Genomic DNA, 24,661 nt, shown 5'->3' with positions numbered 1-24,661 from the left:
AGTAATTCTAAGATAAAGTAGATACTTACATTTATATGTCTATTTTTTTTGTAAAGTCATTTTATAGAAATTTAAAAATTACACTTTGTACTGTTTGCATAAAGATTTACAAATCTGGTTTATTGGCCGATTCAAAAATCATGTATTATCTGAACAATCTAACTCATATATGATTGGTAGAGAAACTTTGCTTAGTTTCTCTGTGGTGCCATTTAAAGCAGCCTGGTCTTCCTGCCAAATGGTCATTTAAATAGCTGTCCTCGTCTTCACCTACCCCTGGCTGCTCCTTGTCACTTTGCCTTCTTCTACACCCTGCAGCTCTGCCTTCAGAGCCCTTGTACGTTCACCCTTTTACCTTTTCTTTCCACCAGTCTAGCCTGTCACCCTTCTGTTGTCCTGACTTTACACCAACAGGTTCAATGGTGCGGTCCTCCCAGAGGGTGATGGGGGGAAGAAGCTGAGTCAGCAAGGAGAGTGCTCCCTTTCTGCCTGTGGTTAGAAAGTAGACTCATTTCCAGTGGGGACACTGTTGGAAGGCATTCAGAGTTATATTCACGTGGTTAAGAATATGGAATATTAATTCTTAGTGACGTTGTAATATCTGCCACCCCATGACTTTTTGTAATGTGAATTTTACAAGCACGACTATTAATGAACAAGTGTGGTTTAATTAATGATTAATTAATGATTAATGGCCTGTCTTGGGCAGATCATAACCAGTTACCAGTCTTTCAGAGTTGGAAACCAGTCTAGCTCTTTTTATTAGCCACTGAGCTGCTTTGCTTAAATGGCTTTGTCTTTGGTTTGTTTATCAGAACAAAGGTTGCTAAATCTGTGTAACAGTTATAAGAATGTGTAACACGTGTTAATTAATCATAAATATTTGTGGTGATTGACAAAATAATGTCAGCACTCTTTATTTCTTGCTGTTTTTATAACTTTCAAAATAAATTTATGAAGTAAAAACAGAAATAATATCGCAAATTATTCCTATTTAACCGTATACATGGTACGGAAATTCAAACAACACAGAAACGTGCCAAATAAAAAGTGAGTACGCCTTCCCCTCCTCCTGTGGGACCACTGTTAACATTTTCTTGTATTCCTCATAAAAACTCTTATGCTTTTTCCAGAATATATGTACAAAAATTAGAAATATTAATGGAATCTCTTGAGGGAAAATGTCAGATATCTTCAAAGGCTGAATTTGCTTAGTGATGTTAAGTTTTACATGCTTATAGCTATAAAACCTTTGCTGTTGTTGAATTTTGTACAGGACAATAATTTTGTGATTTTTGAGTCAGAAAATCTCTTTATTTTCAGATTTATTTTCCTCATTGAAAACATTGTTATTATAGCCGTATTATTTCTTAGTAGCCATATTCCAGTATTACAGCTGAATTAAGTGAATCATACTACCATTCAGAAAGAATTCTTAGACTATAGTTTTAAATAAACTTGATGGAAAAAGAACATCCACCAACTATATTTTATGAACTATACACATATGAACTTATATATTTAGGTTTATGAAATTAAAACAAATCTAACATGGAAAAAGAGGTGCAGCATGTTTCTTTTATTTAATATACTGCCGGTAAACTTTTGGCTAAAGAAAGCTTTCTGAATACCGTTTTCTTCCTAAACACTCTAATTCTTTAATATATATTGCTTCACTTTTCTATTAGATAATTTGCGTGATGTATTGAGTGCCATTAATACTGTAAAAAGTGTAGAAATCAGACAAAGGTGAGCAGTTTAGATGGGGTGAGCAGGGGCACAGATCCTCTTGTAAGGCTGCTTCCTCGAGCCACTGTCACCTGCCTCCAGAGACATGTACTAGGAAGGAGAAACTGATATCTGCTCAGGGCATTCCAGTGAGGAATTACTAAATTAGCCCTTTTGGGGGGAATGTACACATAAAAATAATCAGTATGACACTAATTATTTTCAAATGTGTTTATTTCAGGGCAGCAACACCTTATAGATTAGACAGAACAATAACAGCAGCCTTCCCAGTCTCCATGATGTCAGTTTATTCTGATAATGAGAATTCTGATCGTGTCAAGGTGACAGTTATTTTAAGGTTCGAACCTTGAAATGGTTAACAGATGTGTCTCCTCAATCTTTTAGATGTTTGCCAATTTGATGAGTGAAAAATGAGATCTAATTGTTGTTTTGATTTACATATTTGATTACTAGGGGTAGTGAATACTTTCTGTACGTCAGTTGGGTACCACAGTTCTTTTGTGAGTCATATGTTCATGTCTTCGGCCCATTTTTTCTACTGAGAGCTCTTTGTTGTTGTTTTTCTGTATTGATGTATGAGCTCTTTCTATATTTAGGAATTAGTTTTCTGTCTCTTAAATCTGTTACAAATATTTTCCCACTTTTTCTGTCTTTTAACGTATTCATTTAATTTTAGTTTTTATTATATAAGCACTGAAATGTTTTGGTAGTCAAAACTTAATTTTTTGCTTGATTTGAGGTTTCTGGCTTTCATTTAAGATGAATAAGGAGTTGGCTCAGTGAGAAGTGAAAGGTCTTGGGTAGCATAACAAGAGAGAAAATTCCAGGCAGAGAGAACAGGATATTCAAAAGTAAGAACTTGATGCATTTGAGAAACTGGAAGAGGGCCAGAGGGGCTGTTGTCTAAGAGGAAAGGGTAGCAAAAATGAGGTTGGGATCATGGGCAGGGGCTCAGATCACACCTTGAGGGCTGGATTCAAGAGTCTAGATTTTATCCTGTGGACAGTGGGATGGCATTGAAGAGGTTTAAGCCGGGGGTGATATGATTGTGCTTGCATTTTTAAAGACTCACTTTGGCTGTCATATGGAGAGCAGTTTGGAGGTGAGCTGGAGTGGATGCAGGGAGGCCAATTTAGAGAGAGATGAAGGCATGGATAAGGATGGTGGCAGAAGGGGCGGAAGAAAGTAGGCTGCTTTGAGTGATATTTTGAGATGATTTTATAAGATGTGAAAGGTGAGAGAGGGATGAGTGAAGAATAAGTCCTAGATTCCTGGCAAGGACAAATTCAGGCATGGTAATGTCATAACTGAGATAAGGAATACATTTGAAAGAGAAGACTTTGAATTTGTTATAGAGCACATCGAGCCTGTGGGACACACGTATGGAGTTGTCAAGAACAGGTTGAGTTTGGAGCTGAGAAATCAGGCCTTATGATTAAAAATTGTGTTACTGGCTCATAAATGGGAACTAAAGCCACTGCAGTAAATCAGAGCACCCAGGAAAGACCAAATAGAAGCAACTTTAGACTAGAGCTCAGGTTGGCAAACTACTGCCCTCAAATCAAAATGACCCACTGACAGTTTGTGTAAATAAAGTTTTATTGGAACACAGTCATGCCCATACATTTGCATATTGTCTGTCTATAGCTGTTATCACACTAGTGGCAGAGTTGAGTAGTTATGACTGAGACAGAATGGCACTCAAAACCAGTAATACTGACTGTTGAGCCCTTTACAGAAAATGTTTGCTGACCCCAGGTATAAGTCTTAAGGAGTGATCAAGGAATTGAAGCTTTTTTGCACAGTCTGGTTGCTTAGGGAAGGAGAGAAGACAGTAGCAGGGGAGCGGGGAGTGCTTCCTGTGTTGTCTCCTTGTTTAGTTCCCCAGCATCTGAAGACCAGCAGTCGGTAGGATAGTTGTTCCTTTCTTGCGAATAAACTCTATCAGTGCCCTGAGATTGAGTTATGTTGAGTGAGTTCCACTGGAAATCGAATGTCACAGAAATCCTTTCCATTTGTTTATTATGTTTTTTAATTCTAAAAATTAAAAATGACCAGATGTCCCTGAGTTCTGAACTATTATAAGGTTGGAGAAACTCAGACGTGGAAACCTTCAGGTACATTGTGAACAGACAAATATGTCTGTTTTTTAATGATTAAGCAACTTTTTTAGATCCTAGGATAATGGTGAATAATAGTAACTTCAGTGTATAGATGTTCAGTTAATTCACAAAATGTTTTGTTCACTGGTTAGAATTTAATAGCATTGTTTTCTAGAATGAAGAAAGATACACTTATAAAATTATTACTATTATTTTTATAATTTCTAAGTTGTGTAAGTCATAGTTTTTTGATCCATAACCTGAATAAAATCTTTTTCAAAATATAAAGTCTTTAAAGATGGGTCTAGTAATATATTTTCCTTGTCATATTTCCTTTTCCAAGCTTAAATTTCTTCTTTTTCAATTTTTCTGTGGCACAGCTAACCATAAGGCTGGGTGTATATTAAGTAAATGATAGCAATATTAATACACTCGTTTGAATTAACTAACCCTTTTGCCTGCATATATAACTTGCGTTAGTCATTATTATGCTTTTAATTTAGGTAAATGCTAATGTGTTTCATGTTGATAGTGAATCAAATCTGTAAGATGACTGCAGTTCAGCATAATGGTTATAATTCTACAATTGGTAAAGAGCCCTAATACAGAGACTATTAGTACAGGTTCAATTAAAATTCTTGTAAGGATATAAATTAGTTTGACATTAGCATCATTTTCTTAGGGCCTTTTATCCTACAGTTTGGCCTTACATCCTACAGTTTCAAAGGATTCATTTCAAACCCTGGAAGGAATTAGTCGTATGGAGTAGATCCATCTTCTGAATGAACTGAAACATACTTCCCTTCTAGTGAAACATGAAGACATGTCTGCTGGGAGTTCTAATTGGCAGCATTCATAACAAACTGGAATTAATAAGGAGTATAATTTTACATATTTGGAAAACTGTCAGTAAGTAAAACTCCTTGAATTACTGACAGATTTTTAAAAATTCCTTTCCCTTACTATTGTATGTAATTTTGTTAATTTATATTATTATTTAAAATCCTAAAATTGTCTTCATTTATTTTTAATTGTTCTTTTAATGACCATGACCAAATGTAAAATATGATAGTGACAAAACCATGAACTGATAGCAGCTGCATTTATTTAAATGTCAGGCAGAATTGTTTATAGTAGCCCTTTATTTGGGCTGAGTCATACATACCTCTTTGTCTTTCATTGGCCTTTTGTGTAGCCTGGTATACATAATATTTACTCTGGATGTTATATGTAGAATATTCAGTGCTTGAGACTGAATAGCAGAAAAAGATTAATTGTGTCTAGAGAGTTAACAGTATGATCACAAAACTTAACTCTCTGTACTTTATAAATAGAGAGTATATAAAAAGTCTTTTATCAACAGAATGTCCATTTGCTTTAATGGAAAAAACGACTGTTTAATGACATTACCTTCATGTGTTATATGAGAAAGAAATGTAAATGGTGGGTCATATCAGCCAGGATGTCTTTGGTTGAAAGTGAGAGAAATTCTGACCCACACTGCCTTAAGGAAGAAGATAACTTATTTGCTCACATGGTTGAAATATCCAGAATTACATCTGTCTGTGTACACCTGCCTGCATGTAGAGCTCAAAGAATGTTCTTGGTTTTTGTTCTGTGTTCTGTTAAGTTGGTTTCAGTATCAGGTACCAGGTGACAGCAAGATGGCAGTAGCTCCACCCTCTACATCCTTTCTTGTTTCTGTCCAGTAGGAAAAAGTGAGAGATTCCTTTTCAGACATCTAGGAAAGTTTCCTCTTCTCTCATCAGCTCTGATGGCCCGTGTGGATGTTCCTAAACTAATCACTGTGCCTGGGAGAGGAGGTTGTAATGTGTTGATTGGCGTGGACCTGGCTTAGCTCCTGCAGTTGGGAAGGGGAAATGGGAGAGACCGTGGTACCCAAACTGCATATACTGAGAATGGAATCTGAGAATCCTGGTTATCCAGACATAGGTGCATATGTTCTAGGGGGCCAATATTAACTGAATTGTCTGAACATTCAAGGCTTAAAATAAATCAGAAAGGGATTCAACAAAAAGCAAGCACTTGACCTCTGAGCTATAACCTATGTTCCTTTAAAAAAATTGAATACATTAAAGCCATTTTCTGCCGGCTTTTATGGTTCTGGAAGCTTATTAGAGGGTTTATTTATCAAGCATTTGACATTTTCCTAACTATTTCTTCATGATGATTTTCCAATATTAACCCACTTACTAAAATTGAAAAGATTTAAAGTTTTTCTTCCACGCTGTGGAAAGTGGGTTTGTGATACAGTCCAAGTTGGGGTAAGCGCTGAAGCTTAAGGGGGTGAAAGCGGCATCTGACTGCAGGGAGTCTAGCTCCAGACTCCTTGTCCCTGCAATCAGATGCCGTGTTCACCACTGTTACTGAATCTGGTCGTGCTACTCAGTCTCTGTCTCTTCACTCCTCATTTCAAAAATAAGGATGATGGAGGGGTGGGCAGGTATAGCTCCTGGAAGAGCAAGTACATGCTTAGCATGCACGAGGCCCAGGGTTCAGTCCCCAAAACCTCCATTAAAAAAATCAAATAAAAAATAAGGGTGATAATAGTACATGTGTCGTAGGGTTTTCTAGAAGATTAAGTGAGTTAATATAAGCAAAAGGTAAGGGCACTGTGAATGGCTCCTCTTATTATTAATGTATGTGCTCAGAATTCTTTGGAAGTGTAACCAAGGATCCTTGAGTTTGCCAAAGTTGGCTGGTCAGGGAAGATTTCCTGAGGAAACAGTGTTTAAACTGCTACCTTCTGAACAATTAAGAGTTAAGAGGTAAGTCGTGGGAAGCAAAAGGACAGGATGTGGAAAGAACAGGGCATATTTAAGGGACATCTGAATGGCATTTGCACATGTATGTTCTGTAAGAGTAAATAGCATATATCTGAGAACTAAAACTCTGAGAACAGAGTTTTTGAGTAACTTGCTCCAGGTAGAATCTGGAATGCCTGGTTGTGTAATAACGTACTAGTCCAGTGGTCCTGAAACCTGGCTAACCATCAGAGTTATTGGGGGAGCTGAAAAAACAGGAGAATTCTGTCCTTCATCTTAGTCCTACTGAGTCAGATACCTCTGAGGGGTATATTTTTTAATCACGGCAGTGGAATCTAGTCGATCAGCCTGATTTGGAAAGCACTGTACAAATCTGTGGTGTAGCTCTGTTTGAGATGCCAAATGAATAGCTTATTTCTGCTGATGTAATAGAAGTTGCATGTTTGTTTTCATAGAAATATACTCATCTCTTTTTTAAAACCACAAAATGGTTTCAGTGCTGAGCTCTGTGAGGAAGTGGTTTCTTTAGATTGAGAACTCAGTTTTTTCCCTCAGTTTTGTCAATTACAGCTTGAGTTATTTATGGTTGTTCTCAATTAATTCTCTTACTTTGTCTTCTTGCTTACAGACAGGAACTTACTATAAAACATACTGTAATCTTTGCGTAAAATCATCTCAACTGAAAAATTCATGGTTGTGGGACCCAAAGTTGTAAAATGTTTGTTTTTAAGAATATTACAAATAGTAGAAGCTTATATGCTAGGCAATCAAGATGTAGTTTTATGCCTCATCCTGTGGCACACGTATAGCCAATTATGTCATTCAACTGTTTGTAACAGTTTATATTTTAAGATAATACCTGAGAATATAGCATTTAAGTTTTTCCAGGAATTTAGTCACCTTCAAAGTTGTATGGAATTTGCAAATCTGGAATTAAATTTATCATTAGCTAAGTTAAGACAGACCAAAAAGGGAGAAGTTTCTTGAGCTTTAGGTCTTCCTTATTAGAGTTCTCTTAAGGACATTGGTTCTGTTTAGTTCATGAAAGCTGAATTAGTACAGAATTCCTATTTCTAAAGTATATGAGATGGAAGGGAAGACTATTTGAGCTCTTTACATAAAGAGGATTAATATGAAATAACCTTTCTTTTGAATCATGAAAACTAAATTATTGCTAGTACAGACTCCATGTAATTGCATAAATCATAGCCATGCCTGAATGTGTGGGGTCCTGTAGTCAAAAAATCCTCATTCTACTCTATTAAAAAAAAAGTCACATTACATCTGATAGGCATCTGGCATTTCAAATAAATTAAATTATTTGGGCCCAACATGCATCCTTTTGCTACTCATTTCACTTCACAGTTTCAGACTCAGTTTACTCTCATTCTCCTCACCCAACTTCCTCTTAAGGCTGGACATAGTTGTAGCTAGCACTTCCTGTTCCATATTATGTACTTAAATCCACTGGTTCTGCTGCCAGTGGCAGGTCTGCAACTGATAAGAGAAGCTGGTAATGCAGGTGGGTCTGTGGCACTGTCACAGGGCCCTGATAAACGTCTGGCTGACAATGAAAGGCCAGTTGTCTGGAAAATGCAATTAAAAAAACAATATAAATATGGATGTCCTGGTGGCTAAAAGAGTTGAATGAGTCATGGTACCAGTTGGCCAGAAGGTCCCTCTCCTACCTGGAAAACAAAGTGATGCGGGTGATGAGCCCACCATGTGTAGCACAAGTGGAATTCTCAGCTCCTCCAGAGCAGTTCTCGCTTCTTTGTGCCCTTTGCATTAACTACAAGAGGGGACGACCTAAGCCATGGTCTTTTTAAAAAATGTAGCTTGAATATTCTGATGAGGAACCAAAATGTTGTCCCAGAGAAATTTGAAATAGGCATCCGTCCAGTCTTTGTTGTGGTTGCTTAACCTTTCATTGAGTATATAAGAGACATACAGGACAGGGCATAATCTTAAGTGTACAACACAATGAATGCAGCTGTGTACCAGCACCCAGGCCAAGAAATAGCATTCCCAGAGGGCCCCCCAGCATCCTTCCAGTCATTACATTACTCCACCCCCTACTCAAGGCTGACCACTGTCCTGCCTCCAAATAGCAGAGATGAATGTTACCTGTTTTTGCGTTTTCAAGTCTGGTTTCTTTTGCTCAACCTTATGTTTTGTGAGATTCACCCATATTGTTGCTAGAATAACAGTTACTTCTTAATCTCCTAGTCCACATTTATTGTAGTGTTTTGGTACTTTAAATCATTCACACACCCATAAAGTGTAATTGTTAGAAATATAATTACTAGGATGAACTCAAGCTCATTGAACTTTAAACAGTGCTGTAGTCATGGTTCTAACAGGCTTTGCAGTTTCAGACCTGATATGAAATATATGCTTTTGAGAGCTAGTATATATCATGTAGGTATTTCCTGTGTTTCAGTTGACACCTTGTGCTGAATCAAATGTTCTTCTCTGGAGCTAGACTTTTTAACTCTGAAGCTTCAGGTGAATCCCATTCACTATCTCCACAATGATCGCCTTTGCCTACAGATGGTAGAACTTGCTCAATCTCAGGTCTTTGTAGAATTTATTGAAAAGCAATCCCAGAAGGGGAAGGGGTGCTTGAATGGCCCCAGGACACATTCTCTGTCTCTAATCTGGACTTTTCTCCACTTGTTGATTTGACTCTGCAGGCCAGCTTTCTCCTTACGGCGAAACACATGACCACCAGCAGCCCCTCAATTTTATAACTTGTGAATTCTGCTATGAGAGAGAGACTGCTATCATTCTTTCAGTGATAGGTCAGAAAAATTCCAAGTACCTACTTTTGACCCGTCCAGCTGTGGTAGGGACAGAGAATGAGATACTGTGACTGGCCTTGCTTACACCTGTCCTTGGCCAGTCAGCTGTGTTGAGCCATAGATCTTTCTAGAATCACATGGTGAAAAGAAGATGTTGTTCCTAGAAGGCTATTGCTGGGCTGACCAAGCTCCAGACATCCACATCACCCTGCTTTAAACACTGAAGTTTAGGGGAGGTCATGAAAGATCATTTTATCAAAGCTGCTTAGAATTCTGAAACAAATGCTACTGACTGGTGGCTAGACTATAGTCAGAGTGATTATAATTAGGACCCCTGAAATTTTTGGAGCTCTAGTCTGTACCAATTCTGAACAGTTTCTATTGGTACTTTCAAGCTCATCACTCCCTCTCATCCTCACCATCCCTAGCCAGATTCAAGATGTTAGTTACTCTCTTTCATTAGAGTGGTTTTCAACCTTTTGTAAAGTAGGGAGGATGGTGTTTTTATATTTTATTTTAGTTTTTCAAAAAACCCCATCAAACTGCATTACCGTATCACTAAGTTGAGAATTAAGAGTAGTTGTCGGGGTGTTTTTAAATTAAGAAAATATTTAGGGGAGGGTATAGCTCAGTGGTAGAGTATGTGCTTAGCATGCATTAGGTCCTCGGTTCAATCCCTAGAACCTCCATTAAAATTTTTTTTTAATAAATAAATAAATAAATAAACCTAATTACCCCCCCCCCAATTTTAAAAAGTCTTTGTATCTCACACACAAGACAAAAGCACCTATTTATGAATCTATAAAAATGTAGTAAAAGTAGTAGCAAAACACACTACAGGGATGTACACCAGAGTCCATCACTGTGGTGGCCTCTGGGCAAGGAGGATGGGGAATGGGATTGGAAATACAATAGAGGTTTCAACTTTATTTGTTGTGTTTATTACCTTTTATTACCTTTACCTCTAAAGTAACTCTGGAGCAAATGTGACAGACTGTCGTGTGTTTGTGTGTGTGTGTGTGTGTATGTGTGTGATTAAAAATTTCCCCAGTTTATAGAAAGAGCTAATATATAAATTGAAAGAATAATTCCACAAGACTCAGCCAACATTGATTATGTGGTGCTTTTCCTCCAGCAACATTAGGAAGCAGCATAGTGTAGTCGTAGTTCACTCGGGCTGGGGAACCAGGTGGCCTGCCTGGGTTCCGGTTCCAGGTCCTGATTCCATCGCTTGCTATCTTGGCAAGTTACTTTATTTCCGTATGTTTCAGTTTCCTCATTTGTAATTACCACAGGAATTACTTTTTATATTATCAAAAGTTCTACATCATTTGCTGTGATGTTTTTAAAAAGTTAATATATTTGTCCCTTGGTATCTGTCGAGGATTTTTTCCAGGATCCTCCCTGATTACCGAGATCCCTGGATGCTCAAGTCTCTTATATAAATTGTCATCGTATTTGCATATAACCTATGCACATCCTCCGGTACTTTAAATCATCCCTAAATTATTTATAATACCTAACACAATGTAAATGCTATGTAAATAGTTGTAAATACAACATAAATTCTGTGTAAATAGTTGCCAGCACAGCAAATTCAAGTTTTGCTTTTTGGAGCTTTCTGGAATTTTTCTTTCTCAAATATTTTCTGTTCATGGTTGGTTGAATCCACAGATTCAGAACCTATGGGTATGGAGGGCCAACTATACATATAAAATGCTTAGACCAGCATTTGGCATATAGGAAGCACTCAATAAATACGAGTTATTATTTGTTATTAATAGGGATAGGAATGATTTCTAATCATGGGTATGTTTTGTTATTTTAATCTATTTTTTAAAAAATTTATCTCATTTCAACTTTATAAGGCAGAGTTTTGTTGTTGTTGTTTTTGGGGGGTCTTGTTTGTTTTTATTGAAGAATGGTTCACATATAATATTACATAAATTACAGTTGTACAATATAGTGATTCACAATTTTTAAAGGTTATACTCCATTTATAGTTATTATAAAATCTTGGCTATATTCCTCATGTTTTATAATATATCCTCGTATTTTATTTTATACCTAGTCGTTTGTACATCTTAATCCCCTACCCCTGTTTTGTACCAACCCTGCCTCCCCCCGCTCCACTGGTAACCACTAGTTTGTTCTCTGTGAGTCGATTTAAGGCAGGTGTTTTATTATAGGTAAGGAACATGAGAATCTGGGATGTTAAGTAACTTGACTAGACATGAAAAGCTACTAAATGATTGAGCTGAATTAGAACCAAGCTCTGGAACTCCAAAGCCCCCATTCTTAACCTCTGCATTTCATTACCACCAGCAATTTAATTTTTATCTTTCTTAAGCAACTTGCAAAGAAATCAGAAAAACATTGTCAAAAGTTGTTGAATTTAGTTAAATGACCTATGATTTAGAATTGGGACTCTAGGAAAATATGTGCAGATAACCAAAGGAAACTTTTAAAATTGAGCATTTTTATTTACCATATATTAGAGTATCTACCATGTGCTAGAGACCGTATTTGTGCTTTGCAGAAACTTTGTTACACTAAAGTCTTGCGCCATCCTGCATGTAGGCATTCTGTTTCTTTTTTAGGGATGAGGAATCAGTCTCAGAGACACTGTGTAACTTGTACAGAGTCACACAACTACTAAATGGAATCAAGATCATGACTACCATCACACCGCAGACTTTTTTTTTTTCATTAAGCTGAACTAGCTTTCTTGCATAATCAGTTATTGTTTGTAATTTACTTTTGATGTAGATACACATATATTCTGGGTTTTTCATCTGATCATTTTGTCATTTCCTCATAGTTTACAAAATTGAAGGCAAACAGCATATAAAACAATCAGGGTTGACTTTGTGCAGCTATGTGATATAAATCATTTTTGTAATAATTCAAAGTATAATCCTTAAATTTCCTCAACTTTTTTTCCAAGGTGAAAAATATACATTTGGATGGCCTATTAAAATAAAATAAATGTAAAAGCTGAGATTTCAAAATACCCATTTTGACTTGGTAGACTTTGCTCACATTTAACTGTAAAACTGTTACCATTTTATTTCTTGTGGTACATGCTGGTATTGGGTGCTTAACTTTATTTTCAAGAATCAAGGATTTTCAGGGCCTTTTCCTATCCTGAAGAAAAATGCATTGGGTATGTTTTCAGTCATTGCTGGGCTTGTCTCAGTGTGAGATTCAGATTTTCCTGCTTTGAGTAGATCTAAGATCATTATCATGTTGCCTTATTTTTCTGTAGTTCATCACTTTTAGTAATTCTTATGCATTATTATAGTATAAAAACAGTGTATCTGTATATTTGATATATGGATGGAAGTCTCCTGGCAGTGAAAGTGGTATGTTTTCCCTTGACTCGTCATCATCATGGATACTGAACATCCAAGTGGCGTTATGGAAAGTGATCATCTTCCTCTTTCACCAGGTGATCAGACTCTGAGAATTTGGGACGTGAAGGCAACTGGAGTCAGAATTGTGGTTCCAGCCCATCAGGCAGAAATTTTGAGTTGTGACTGGTGCAAATATAATGAGGTACCCTGTCTGGCTCTGTCCTGAGTTGCCAAGCCCTCCCTAATGTTGAGATGTTTTAGATTTTATTTATCTTTGTTTATGTGGCCTTTGGTAGTGTTTATGGACCATTAAGTTAAATTCAATCCCTTTCATTTCTAATTGATGATTGTGAGTGACCTGCATTAGCATTAATTGGATTTAAGTGGACATAAAACAAGCAGAATAAGAAACAGAAATTCTCAAAGTTCAACAGTGCAGCCTTACTTGTTTGTTTGGGAAACTGCTTTACAATTTATGTAATTTTTTTTCTTTATTGCTCTTAACCCTGTGCATTTGTATCAGCTTTTGCTTTCATTTCTTGTTCACTTTGCTAGTGAGGCTGCTGAACTATTTGCAACTTGATTTTTAATTTGACGGTCCATTAGTTTTTAAAATTTTCTGTTTCCCTTGTAAGCCTAACCAGGCTTCATGCTTCTTTAAGATAGTAGTGTCCATTTATAACCTTTTGCAAAGCTTTAGCTAACCATATAAGTATAAGAATTAGATATAGAAATGGATTAAATATGTGTTGATATGCTGTTTAAGTACATTCGTGTACCTGGAATGGTCTGTTGACTATGACAAATAAGTATAACATATACCTTTTTTCCCCCCAATTTTAAATTAATTACCAAAAGAGAACATTGCATTGACTGAGTTCTTTAAATAAAAAGAAAATAGATTAAAAGAAAATGTAATACATAATTCAATAATAATACTTGATTTTAGTAAAATTTTCAGTGCTGATGACTATAGTTCAAAACTCACTCATCATAAATGAATTTTCCAAATGGAAAAATAAAATCGTGAACTACATGTTATACTTCTGGAAATTCTAAAAAGGTACTGATATACACTTGAGAGTGGTTTAAAATTTAAAAAAAAACTTTGAAGTTTTTTTTTCAAATAAGCTTACATCGAAGCCCAACACATTCAGACAGTGAATTACTGCTCTGGGTGATGTGGAATGGGGCTGAGTGTGGACCTGGCTCTTGGACTATTGAGCCAGAATCTCTGGACTCATCTCGGGTTCTAGATAGCAGAATTTGTAAAACCTGACAAGATAGGAGACTTACCATTTTTGCATATATTCTCAGATAGAATTAGATTTTATATTAAGACATGGCCAATGAGAGTTGAGAACGATGGTTGATTTAGATTTAGAAAAACATATAAAAATTTAATTTATACCCTTCATGCTTTCAAATATTCATAAATTAGCAGTCCCTTTGCCTTTTAATGCCTAGTAAAACTTAGAGCATGCTGCAGAGAAAGGTGGGCTTCTTTGTCAGGTATAATTCTTAATATGTTAATGTACTTATTAACACTATTACAAGTAGATTGAAAAATCTACAGTACTGTTTGAGACTATGCCTTTTTCTGTTGTGTATAGTGTTCCATCATATACATAAAGCATACTGAGTTCCTTTTTTTCAAATCATACTAATTTTTGCTTCTTGGTGTATGTTTTGATTCCTTTCTCTACTGTTATATAACTTTTCAAGAGTGACTCCTGAATTCAGATTAAATAAGTACCAGAAATAGATATGGTTTCTAGTAGGAAATGGGTACAGCTTAACCACAAAGATGTCACAGTTTACTTTTCTCTGAATTGTTTTCAGAATTTGCTGGTGACGGGAGCAGTTGATTGTAGTTTGAGAGGCTGGGACTTGAGGAATGTACAGCAACCAGTATTTGAACTTCTTGGTCACACCTATGCTGTTAGGAGAGTGAAAGTAAGTTTTTATCTTTTCTTTTTATACATAGAACAAAAATATAGATATAAATACCATCAATGAAGTATATGTAAATGGTGTTCAGGGGCTGGGGTTATCGATTCTTTCTTATGCATGGTTTTGTTGTCCAATTAGTGATTATGAACATTGAAAGCTAAAATTAGGTAAAATATTTGAATAATTATTGAATGAGTTGGAACAATGTAGTCAGTCAGTACTTACAATTAAATAAAAATGTTTTTCTCATTCTATCATCCCCATCTACTATTACTTTAATATTTTTAAACTATAGTAATTTACTCTTAGTATTATATTCTTTATAATTTTCTATTCAGTGGAAGGATGTCACTTTACTTTGTTGAAACTCATACAGAGAGATGGTTAATTCTCTTTTCCCCAGCATGATTGTATGTATGAATGTTTACAAAGTTTAGGGTATAGAAAATTTTCCACTTTGTAAACAGCAGAGGATGAGGTAACTTCTTTCTGCTGCTCTCCCCAATTTTGTCAGGTTCTGAAGTGACGTAAGTTAGTTTCCCAGCTTCTATTTAGGTAAATTTTGCTAAGTCACTGTGGAAAACATCTTATTAAAAGACATCTCCCAATTTCATTCTTTGTGCTTTACATTAAGGGTAAGAATGTACTTTCTAATCTTTTCATTAAGATAATTATATTATTCCTATTTTAAAAATTCTAAATTGCGGTTAATATTTTAAATTTTGCTGGTTACAATTCAACATATGAGAAACAGTGCCTGTTTTATTTTTTTAAAATGGCACCCAGGATTTAGTAGTTAAAAAAATATTTTCTCCATATATTTCATTGTGCTTCTGAGAATGAAATAGGGTAGGTAATGTAGTGAAAGTATTTCACAAATTATAAAGCGCATTCAAATGTAATTATATATATGTATATAACCACTCAAGCACTGGTAAGAAAAACACTGAAGAAATAAAATTGCAAAGCATAACCTATTAAAGCATGTTTATTATTTATATAAAATACTGTCTTTAAATTTGTGGTTTTTGACCTTGATATCATTAGCTATGATATACATACAAGAAAATTATTTAAAATTGTTTAACATTTGAATGTTTATTTGATATTTGTGGTAATGGCGATCATAATATGTATTCATAAAATTGGTAAATTACATAATTATATATATGTAGTATCTTAAATCTCTTGTATTTTTAGGACTCCTTTTTGGATAGCCAATATGAAATTGTATTTTATTTTTCCAGAATAACAACATTTTGGGAATATTCTAAAATAAACTCTAAAAGTCTTGAGAGATGACTTTCTTTGAAGAATGTGAAAACAACTATTTTTCCTGTAGATGGGTATTTAAGTCTAGAAGCTTTTTGCCTTGAATTGAAGCATATAAGGTTTGGAAAAGCATGATTTTAAGTGACAGTCTTGACTAAACTTTAATTTATTATAATGTTCATGAGAATGACCACATGAGATAGCATGTTATAATTACAGTTAACCCCAGAAAGTTTTTTGTTTTTGATTTTTGTAGTTTTCACCATTTCATGCTTCTGTGCTGGCCTCTTGCTCCTATGATTTTACTGTAAGGTCAGTGGTTTTTGATATATTTCAGTGTGAAATATCAAGTAGCATTTGCATCTTTGCAGCTTTTATGAAGGATAATGTGTTTGTCTTACTAATATAAAAATAATACGGGCTGGGCACATTTGAATATTTGCCCCTGGGATTAGTATTTTATTTTTCTGTTATTATGATCTGGCCACATATAGGAATAAATTCTTTACTATTTAAAGATTAGCCTGGTTACTCTATTTAAAATTCCTTTCCTGACAGTTGTTCCTAGAGTAATATCTTCCTATGCTATAGATTGAATAGCCAATATCTTTAAAATTTTGATTTTAAAAACTGTGACATTTTATTTCTTCAGGTTTAATTATAGGCTAAGGCTATAGGCTGTTAAGGCTAAGATTGTTATAGATGAAAACAATCAGCATGAGTGTATGTGTGTTTGTGAATAGTATATATGTAACTGTGTATGTATGTGTGTATACATGTGTATCTATGTATGAATATATCTATCTGTATTCATATTCCCATTTCTAATCCCACACCACACAGGGTTCATTCTACTTTTTCTCCTTTTCCAAATTTATGACCTCTGATTCTTATTGTTCACAATACATTTACCTATTTGCTACCTTACAATGCTCAGAAAGTAGTTTGGAAATCACTGTATATCAGTTCATAGAGATCTTTTTCATTCTGCATAATACTCCGTTATGTGGCTATGCTATACTTTATTTAGCTACTCTCCCATATATGGGCATTTAGCTTGTTTCATATATTTTATAAATGAATAAATGACTTTGTATATATGTATGTTCACATCACTAGAGAATTAATTTCAGAGTCTACTCCTGGAAGTGGGATTGCTGGATTAAAAGGTAAATACACACACACACACATATATGTACATAAACATATACACACACATACACACACAAACCATATAAACATATATATATATATATATATGATTCTGTTAGATATTACCAAATTCCCATCCATAAGAAATATACTCGTTCCCATCCCACGTGTCAACATTTGAAAGCACCTGTTTCTCTATTATCTAAAGATTATTGATTCTTTAGGAGTTTCCAAGTTCATGATCATATCATCTGCAAATAAAGGTGGTTTTACATCTTCAGTTCCAGTTCTGATGCCCAAACATGAGGATGTGTGTATCTTTTTGAGTTAATGTTTTTATTTTCTTCAGCTGAATACCCAGAAGTGGAATTGATGGATCATATGGTATTCTATTTTTAAATTTTTGAGGAACCTCTATACTATTTTCCATAGTGGCTACATGACTTTACATTCCCACCAACAAGGATTCCCTTTTCTCCGCATTCTTGCTAACACTTAATTATTTCTTGCCTTTTGTGATAGCCATCCTAACAGTTTTGAGGTGATATTGTAGTTTTGATTTGCATTTTTCCAGATAAATGATGTTGAGCACCTTTTCATGTACCTATTGGCCATCTATATGTCTTCTTTGGGAAAATGTCTATTCAGATCTTCTGCCCCTTTTAAAAATGGGATAATTTGTTTTCTCACTGTTGAGTTGTGTAAATTCTTTATATATTTTGGATATCAGTCCCTCGTTAGAGATATGTTTTGTGAATATTTTCTCCCATTCAGTAGGTTGCCTTTTCATTTTGTTGCTGGCTTCCTTTACTGTACAGAAACTTTTCAGTTTGATGTAGTCCTACTTGTTTCTTTTTGCTGTTTTTGCTCGCTTTTGGTGTCAGGTCTAAAAAATCATCACCAGGACTTATGTCAAGGAGCTTACTGCCTGTATGTTCTTCTAGAAGTTTTATGGTTTCAGGTCTTACATTCAAGTCTTTAATCCATTTTGAGTAAATTTTTGTGTATGTTGTAAAATAATGGTCCAGTTTCATTCTTCTCTATGTGCCTGTCCATTTTTCTAATGCTATTTATTAAAAAGGCTGTCTTTTCCTTGTTGTTTATTCTTGGCTCCTTTGTTGTAAATTGATTTATCATATAAGTGTGGGTTTATTTCTGAGCTCTCTGTTCTGTTCCATTGATCGCTGTGTGGTTTTATGCCAATACCATACAGTTTCAATTACCATAGCTTTGTAATGCGTTGAAGTCAGGAAGCATGAAGCCTCCATCTTTGTTCTTCTTTCTCAAATTACTTTGGCTATTCAGGGTCTTTTGTGGTTCCATACAGATTTTAGGATTGTTTGTTCTATTTCTGTAAAAAATGCCGTTGGAAGACCAATCATTCCCAACAGTAAAAAGCTAGAAGCTTTTCTTCTAAAATCAGGAACAAGACAGAGATGCCCATTCTTACCGCTTTTATTCAACATAATATAGGAAGTTCTACCCAGAACAATTAGACAAGAAAAAGAAATAAAAGGCACCCAAATTTGAAAAGGAGAAGTAAAGTTGTCACTATTTGCAAATGACATGATATTACATCTAGAAAACCCTAAAGACTTCATAAAAAACTGCTAGAACTAATAAACAAATTCAGTAAAAGTTGCAGGATACAAAACCAATACACAAAAATTAGTTGCATTTCTATATACTAATAGCGAGCTATCAGAAAGAGAAATTAAGAAAACCATCCCATTTATAATTGCATCGAAAAGAATAAAATACCTAGGAATAAATTTAATATAGCAAGTGAAATACATATATGTTGAAAACTACTGAAATTAATGAAAGAAATTAAAGAAGACACAAATAAATGGAAAAATATTCCATGCTCATGGATTGGAAGAATTAATATTGTTTTTTTTAATTGTTTCAAATTTATTGATGAAAAACATTATGATCAAATAAATAATTTCTAATACTTTTTTTAGTAGTAGAAATCTTTCATTAAAGGAAATCTTTAATAGATGGTTAAAATGTAAAATATGTGGCAAGAGGAGTTACTGCTTTTGGTTGAAGAGTTGTTGAGAGTCTTGGACATCCTGCATTGATTCATTTCTTTTAATTAAGAAATTTTTTACCTTTTAGCCTTTGAACTATAGTAACTTAACATCATAGTAACTTAACCCCAAGGCTACAAATTTCTCAATTTGAAAGACAGTAATTTTTTCCTCCACAGGTCACAAAAGCAACATTTAACAAGACTTTTATTTCCCTCTCATCTAATAAGAAGAAAATTAAACCATAAAGTTCCTACATTTTCCCTACTTGCATCTATTTTTGTTTTTGTTTATTTATTTATTCTATGCTGGAATTTATTCTATGCTTTTGACCTATTTGTCTATCTCTATGTTAATATCATACTGTGTATGTTAATAACTAGCTTTATAATAAATCTTGAAGTCATGTAGTATATAGTCTTTCAACTTTGTTCTTCCACATTTGTTCTTTTGGGTATTTTAAGTCCTTTATGATTCTGTACCAATTTTAGAATCAGTGTCTCAATTTCTAAAAAAAAAAAATCTTCAAAACAAATAGCAACAATAAAAAACAAACTAAATACTCTGCTGAGATTTTGATTGTGATTGCACTGACACTACAGATTAATGTGTTGTGTTTTTTCATTTCCATTAAAATTAAAAGACTTTAATTTCTCATTAGATTTCTTCTTTGGCCCATGTGTTATTTAGAAGTCTATTCTTTAGTTTCCAAATGTGTGGGGATTTTCCTGATATATTTCTATTACTTTTTTCTAATTTCCATTATGTTCAGATAATATTCATCTTCCGACTTGAATACATTTTAAGTTTTGTGATGTTTTATGGACTGGAATACATTTCCATGTGGACTTGAAGTTAGTGCATATTCTGCTGCTGTTGGGTGAAGTGTTCTATAAACATAAATTACGTGAATTTGTTTCTTAATATTGTTTAAGTCTTCCATATTCTTACTGATTTTCTGCTTGTCCTATCAATTGTTGAGATAGGTTTTTGAAATATATGATTTATTGGTGGATTTGTCTATTTCTTCTTGCAGTTCTATCAGTTTTTTTAACATTTTTTATTGAGTTATAGTCATTTTACAATGTTGTGTCAAATTCCAGTGTAGAGCACAATTTTTCAGTTATACATGAACATACATATATTCATTGTCACATTTTTTTTCGCTGTGAGTTACCATAAGATCTTGTATATATTTCCCTGTGCTATACAGTATAATCTTGTTTATCTGTTCTACATTTTGAAATCCCAGTCTGTCCCTTCCCACCCCCTGCCCCCATGGCAACCACACATTAGTATTCTATGTCTATAAGTCTTTCTGTTTTGTATTTATGTTTGTTTTTTTTTTTTTTTGATTCCACATATGAGCGATCTCATATGGTATTTTTCTTTCTCTTTCTGGCTTACTTCACTTAGAATGACATTCTCCAGGAACATCCATGTTGCTGCAAATGGCGTTATGTTGTCGGTTTTTATGGCTGAGTAGTATTCCACTGTATAAATATACCACATCTTCTTTATCCAGTCATCTGTTGATGGACATTTAGGCTGCTTCTATGTCTTGGCTATTGTGAATAGTGCTGCTGTGAACATTGGGGTGTAGGTGTCGTTTTGAAGTAGGGTTCCTTCCCTTCTGGATATATGCCCAGGAGTGGGATGACTGGGTCATATAGTAAGTCTATTCCTAGTCTTTTGAGTAATCTCCATACTGTTTTCCACAGTGGCTGCACCAAACTGCATTCCCACCAGCAGTGTAGGAGGGTTCCCTTTTCTCTACAGCCTCTCCAGCATTTGTCATTTGTGGACTTTGGAATGATGGCCATTCTGACTGGTGTGAGGTGATACCTCATTGTAGTTGTGATTTGCATTTCTCTGATAATTAGTGATACTGAGCATTTTTTCATGTGCCTATTGATCATTTGTATTTCTTCCTTGGAGAATTGCTTGTTTAGGTCTTCTGCCTGTTTTTGGATTGGGTTGTTTGTTTCTTTCTTGTTAAGTCGTATGAGTTGCTTATATATTCTGGAGATCAAGCCTTTGTTGGTTTCATTTGCAAAAATTTTCTCCCATTCCGTAGGTTATCGTTTTAGTTTACTTATGATTTCCTTTGCTGTGCAGAAGCTTGTAAGTTTCATTAGGTCCCATTTGTTTATTCTTGCTTTTATTTCTATTGCTTGGGTAGACTGCCTAGAAGAACATTTTTGAGATGTATGTTAGATAATGTTATGTCTATGTTTTCTTCTAGGAGGTTTATTGTATCTTGTCTTATGTTTAAGTCTTTGATCCATTTTGAGTTTATTTATGTGTATGGTGTAAGGGAGTGTTTTAGCTTCACTGCTTTACATGCTGCTGTCCAGTTTTCCCAACACCATTTGCTGAAGAGACTGTCTTTATTCCATTGTATATTCTTGCCTCCTTTGTGAAAGATGAGTTGACCAAAAGTTTGTGGGTTCATTTCTGGGCTCTCTATTCTGTTCCATTGGTCCATATGTCTGTTTTTTACCAATACCATGCTGTTTTGATTACTATAGCTCTGTAGTATTGTCTGAAGTCTGGGAGAGTTAATCCTCCAGCTTTTTTCTTTTTCTTCAGTAATGTTTTGGCAATTCTAGGTCTTTTGTGGTTCCATGTAAATTTTATTATGATTTGTTCTAGTTCTGTGAAATATGTCCTGAGTAATTTGATAGGGATTGCATTAAATCTGTAGATTGCCTTGGGCAGTGTGACCATTTTAACAATATTGATTCTTCCAATCCAGGAGCATGGGATATCTTTCCATTTTTTTAAGTCTTCTTAATTTCCTTCATCAGTGTTTCATAGTTTCCCATGTATAAGTCTTTCACCCCCTTGGTTAAATTTATTCCTAGGTATTTTATTACTTTGGGTGCTATTTTAAAGGAGATTGTTTCTTTACTTTCTTTTTCTATTGATTCATTATTAATGTAAAGAAATGCAACTGATTTTTGAACATTAATCTTGTAACTTGCTACCTTGCTGAATTCTTCAATTATTTCTAGTAGTTTTTGTGTGGACCTTTTAGGGTTTTCTATATATAGTATCATGTCATCTGCATATAGTGACAGTTTTACCTCTTCTTTTCCAATCTGGATCCCTTTTATTTCTCTCTCCTGCCTGATTGCTGTGGCTAGGACTTCCAAGAATATGTTGAATAGGAGTGGTGATAGTGGGCATCCTTGTCTTGTCCCAGATTTTAGTGGGAAGCTTTTGAGTTTTTCACCATTGAGTACTATGCTGGCTGTAGGTTTGTCATATATAGCTTTTATTATGTTTAGATATGTTCCCTCTATACCCACTTTGGTGAGAGTTTTTATCATAAATGGATGTTGAATTTTATCACAAGCTTTTTCTGCATCTATTGAGATAATCATGTGGGTTTTGTCCTTTCTGTTGTTGATGTGATGTATTACATTGATTGATTTGCGTATGTTGAACCACCCTTGTGTCCTTGGTATGAACCCCACTTGATCATGATGTATAATCTTTTTTATGTGCTATTGGATTCTATTTGCTAATATTTTGGTAAGGATTTTGGCATCTATGTGCATCAGTGATATTGGTCTGTAATTCTCTTTTTTGATGGTGTCTTTGCCTGGTATTGGTATCAGGGTGATGGTGGCTTCATAGAATGAGTTTGGGAGTATTCCCCCTTTTTGAATCTTCTGAAAGAGTTTGAGAAGAAGTGGTATGAGTTCTTCTTTGTATGTTTGGTAGAATTTCCCAGTGAAGCCATCTGGTCCTGGACTTTTATTTGTAGGGATTTTTTTTTGCTAATTTGATTTCATTTCTAGTGATCGGTTTGTTCAAGTGGTCAGTTTCTTCTTGATTCAGTCTTGGTGGACTGTATGTTTCCAGAAACTTGTCCATCTCCTCTAGGTTATCCATTTTGGTTCCATACAGTTTTTCATAATATGGAAGAATTAATATTGTTAAATGGCCCCAAAACAATATAGATTCACTGCTATCCTTATTAGTAGTCTCTTTAAAAAAAAATTAGCCATTTATTATCTGATTTGTGAGTTTTTAATGGCATTTATTTTAACTCCTACTTAATTGCATATACAACCAATGAGCTTATTCTGCTTTCCTTTTTTTACCCTCCCTTTTGTGTCAGATATTGAATTGTTTTATTTATATTTTGCTAGAACATACAACATATAACATATAATACATATCATATATTACTCTTCCACTCTTGTTTCCAATTTTGTTTTAGTCTTGTATACATAACTAAATGTATTAAATGCTCATCATCAATCTTTATGCTAAACTTTCCTTATCATGTTTTAGTTTGATGAAGTTTATCTTCTAGTAAATTCCTCAAGAAGGGCTCATGGGTACAGGCTTCTCAGGAACTCTTGCATATTTAAAATTATTTCTCTATAGCCTTGATGCTTAAAGGATAGCTTTATTGAATATAAATTCCTTGATTTACATTTCTTTCTTACAGGGACTCCAATTAAACATAAACTGAATCTCTCTTAGTTGTCTTCTGTATCAAACACTTTCTGATACTTTTTACTTTATCTCATTTTCATTGCTTTGGTTATGTTTCTTCTGTCTTTAATGCCCTTATATTTTTGTGTAAATTTATTCTTAGGTACCATGCAATTTTGTCTTCATTTCTGATATCACTTTGCCTTTTTCTGCTATTTCTTTCATGTGTCCAATTAGCTCATCTTACTTTTTTTCTGTTTTTTTGTCCACTTCTTTTCTTTGTTTTTTAAAAAATATACTTTATTTCATTTTATTTGGGGGATGTGGGAAGGTCTATTTATTTATTTATTTAATTTTTAGGGGCGATCCTGGGGATTGAACCCTGGACCTTGTGCATACTAAGCATGTGCTCTGCCACTTGAGCTATACCCTTCCCCTCCAACTTCTTTTCTTTGTTTTTGAATTCTTGATTGTAAGGGGAAAACTTTACTTCTGACACCAGATGTGTGTGGGGTTTCTGCACACCAAAAAATTCTCCAGTTCTCAGCAGACACCAACTGTGAGTCCTACAAAGTTAACTCAATTCTGACACTACCTGGAGATAACATCATATCCCACAGGTTAAGAGCTCAGTTCCATGAGACTGTCTGCACTTCAGATGCCAATTATAAGCCTAGATTGTCACTTGTACTTGTGACTAACTAGCTGTAAATTGGGGTTCCCTTGAGCCATTCCTCAGGTTTGTTAATTTGTTGGAATAGCTCACAAAGCTCAAGGAAACATTTACTTATATTTTCCAATTTATTATAAAAGATATTATGAAGGATAAAGATGAATAGCCAGATGAAGTGGTAGAGGGTGAGGTTGGGAAGGGTCGTGAGTGCTGGAGCTTCTGTCCCCATGGACCCGGGGTGCACCACCCTCCCAGTACGCGGATGTGTTCACCAACCTCACAGCTCATCAAATCTGGTTGTTTAAGAGTTCTAATGAGCTTAA

The 24,661-nt window shown here is 34.8% G+C and overlaps 1 protein-coding gene across 1 annotated transcript in view; it reads left to right on the top strand.

The window, feature by feature from the left end:
• Window positions 1–24,661, top strand: part of PEX7 (peroxisomal biogenesis factor 7) — a 72,499-nt gene that overhangs the window by 15,560 nt on the left and 32,278 nt on the right. The window contains exons 6-8 of the mRNA XM_074368295.1: window positions 12,893–12,999; window positions 14,640–14,753; window positions 16,279–16,334. Coding sequence (XP_074224396.1) covers window positions 12,893–12,999; window positions 14,640–14,753; window positions 16,279–16,334 — 277 coding nt within the window. The remainder of the gene's footprint in view (window positions 1–12,892; window positions 13,000–14,639; window positions 14,754–16,278; window positions 16,335–24,661) is intronic.

Source organism: Camelus bactrianus, chromosome 8 (genome assembly GCF_048773025.1).
Source record: "Camelus bactrianus isolate YW-2024 breed Bactrian camel chromosome 8, ASM4877302v1, whole genome shotgun sequence".
NCBI classification, from domain to species: Eukaryota; Metazoa; Chordata; class Mammalia; order Artiodactyla; family Camelidae; genus Camelus; species Camelus bactrianus.
This window is presented reverse-complemented; position numbering and strand designations above follow the sequence as displayed.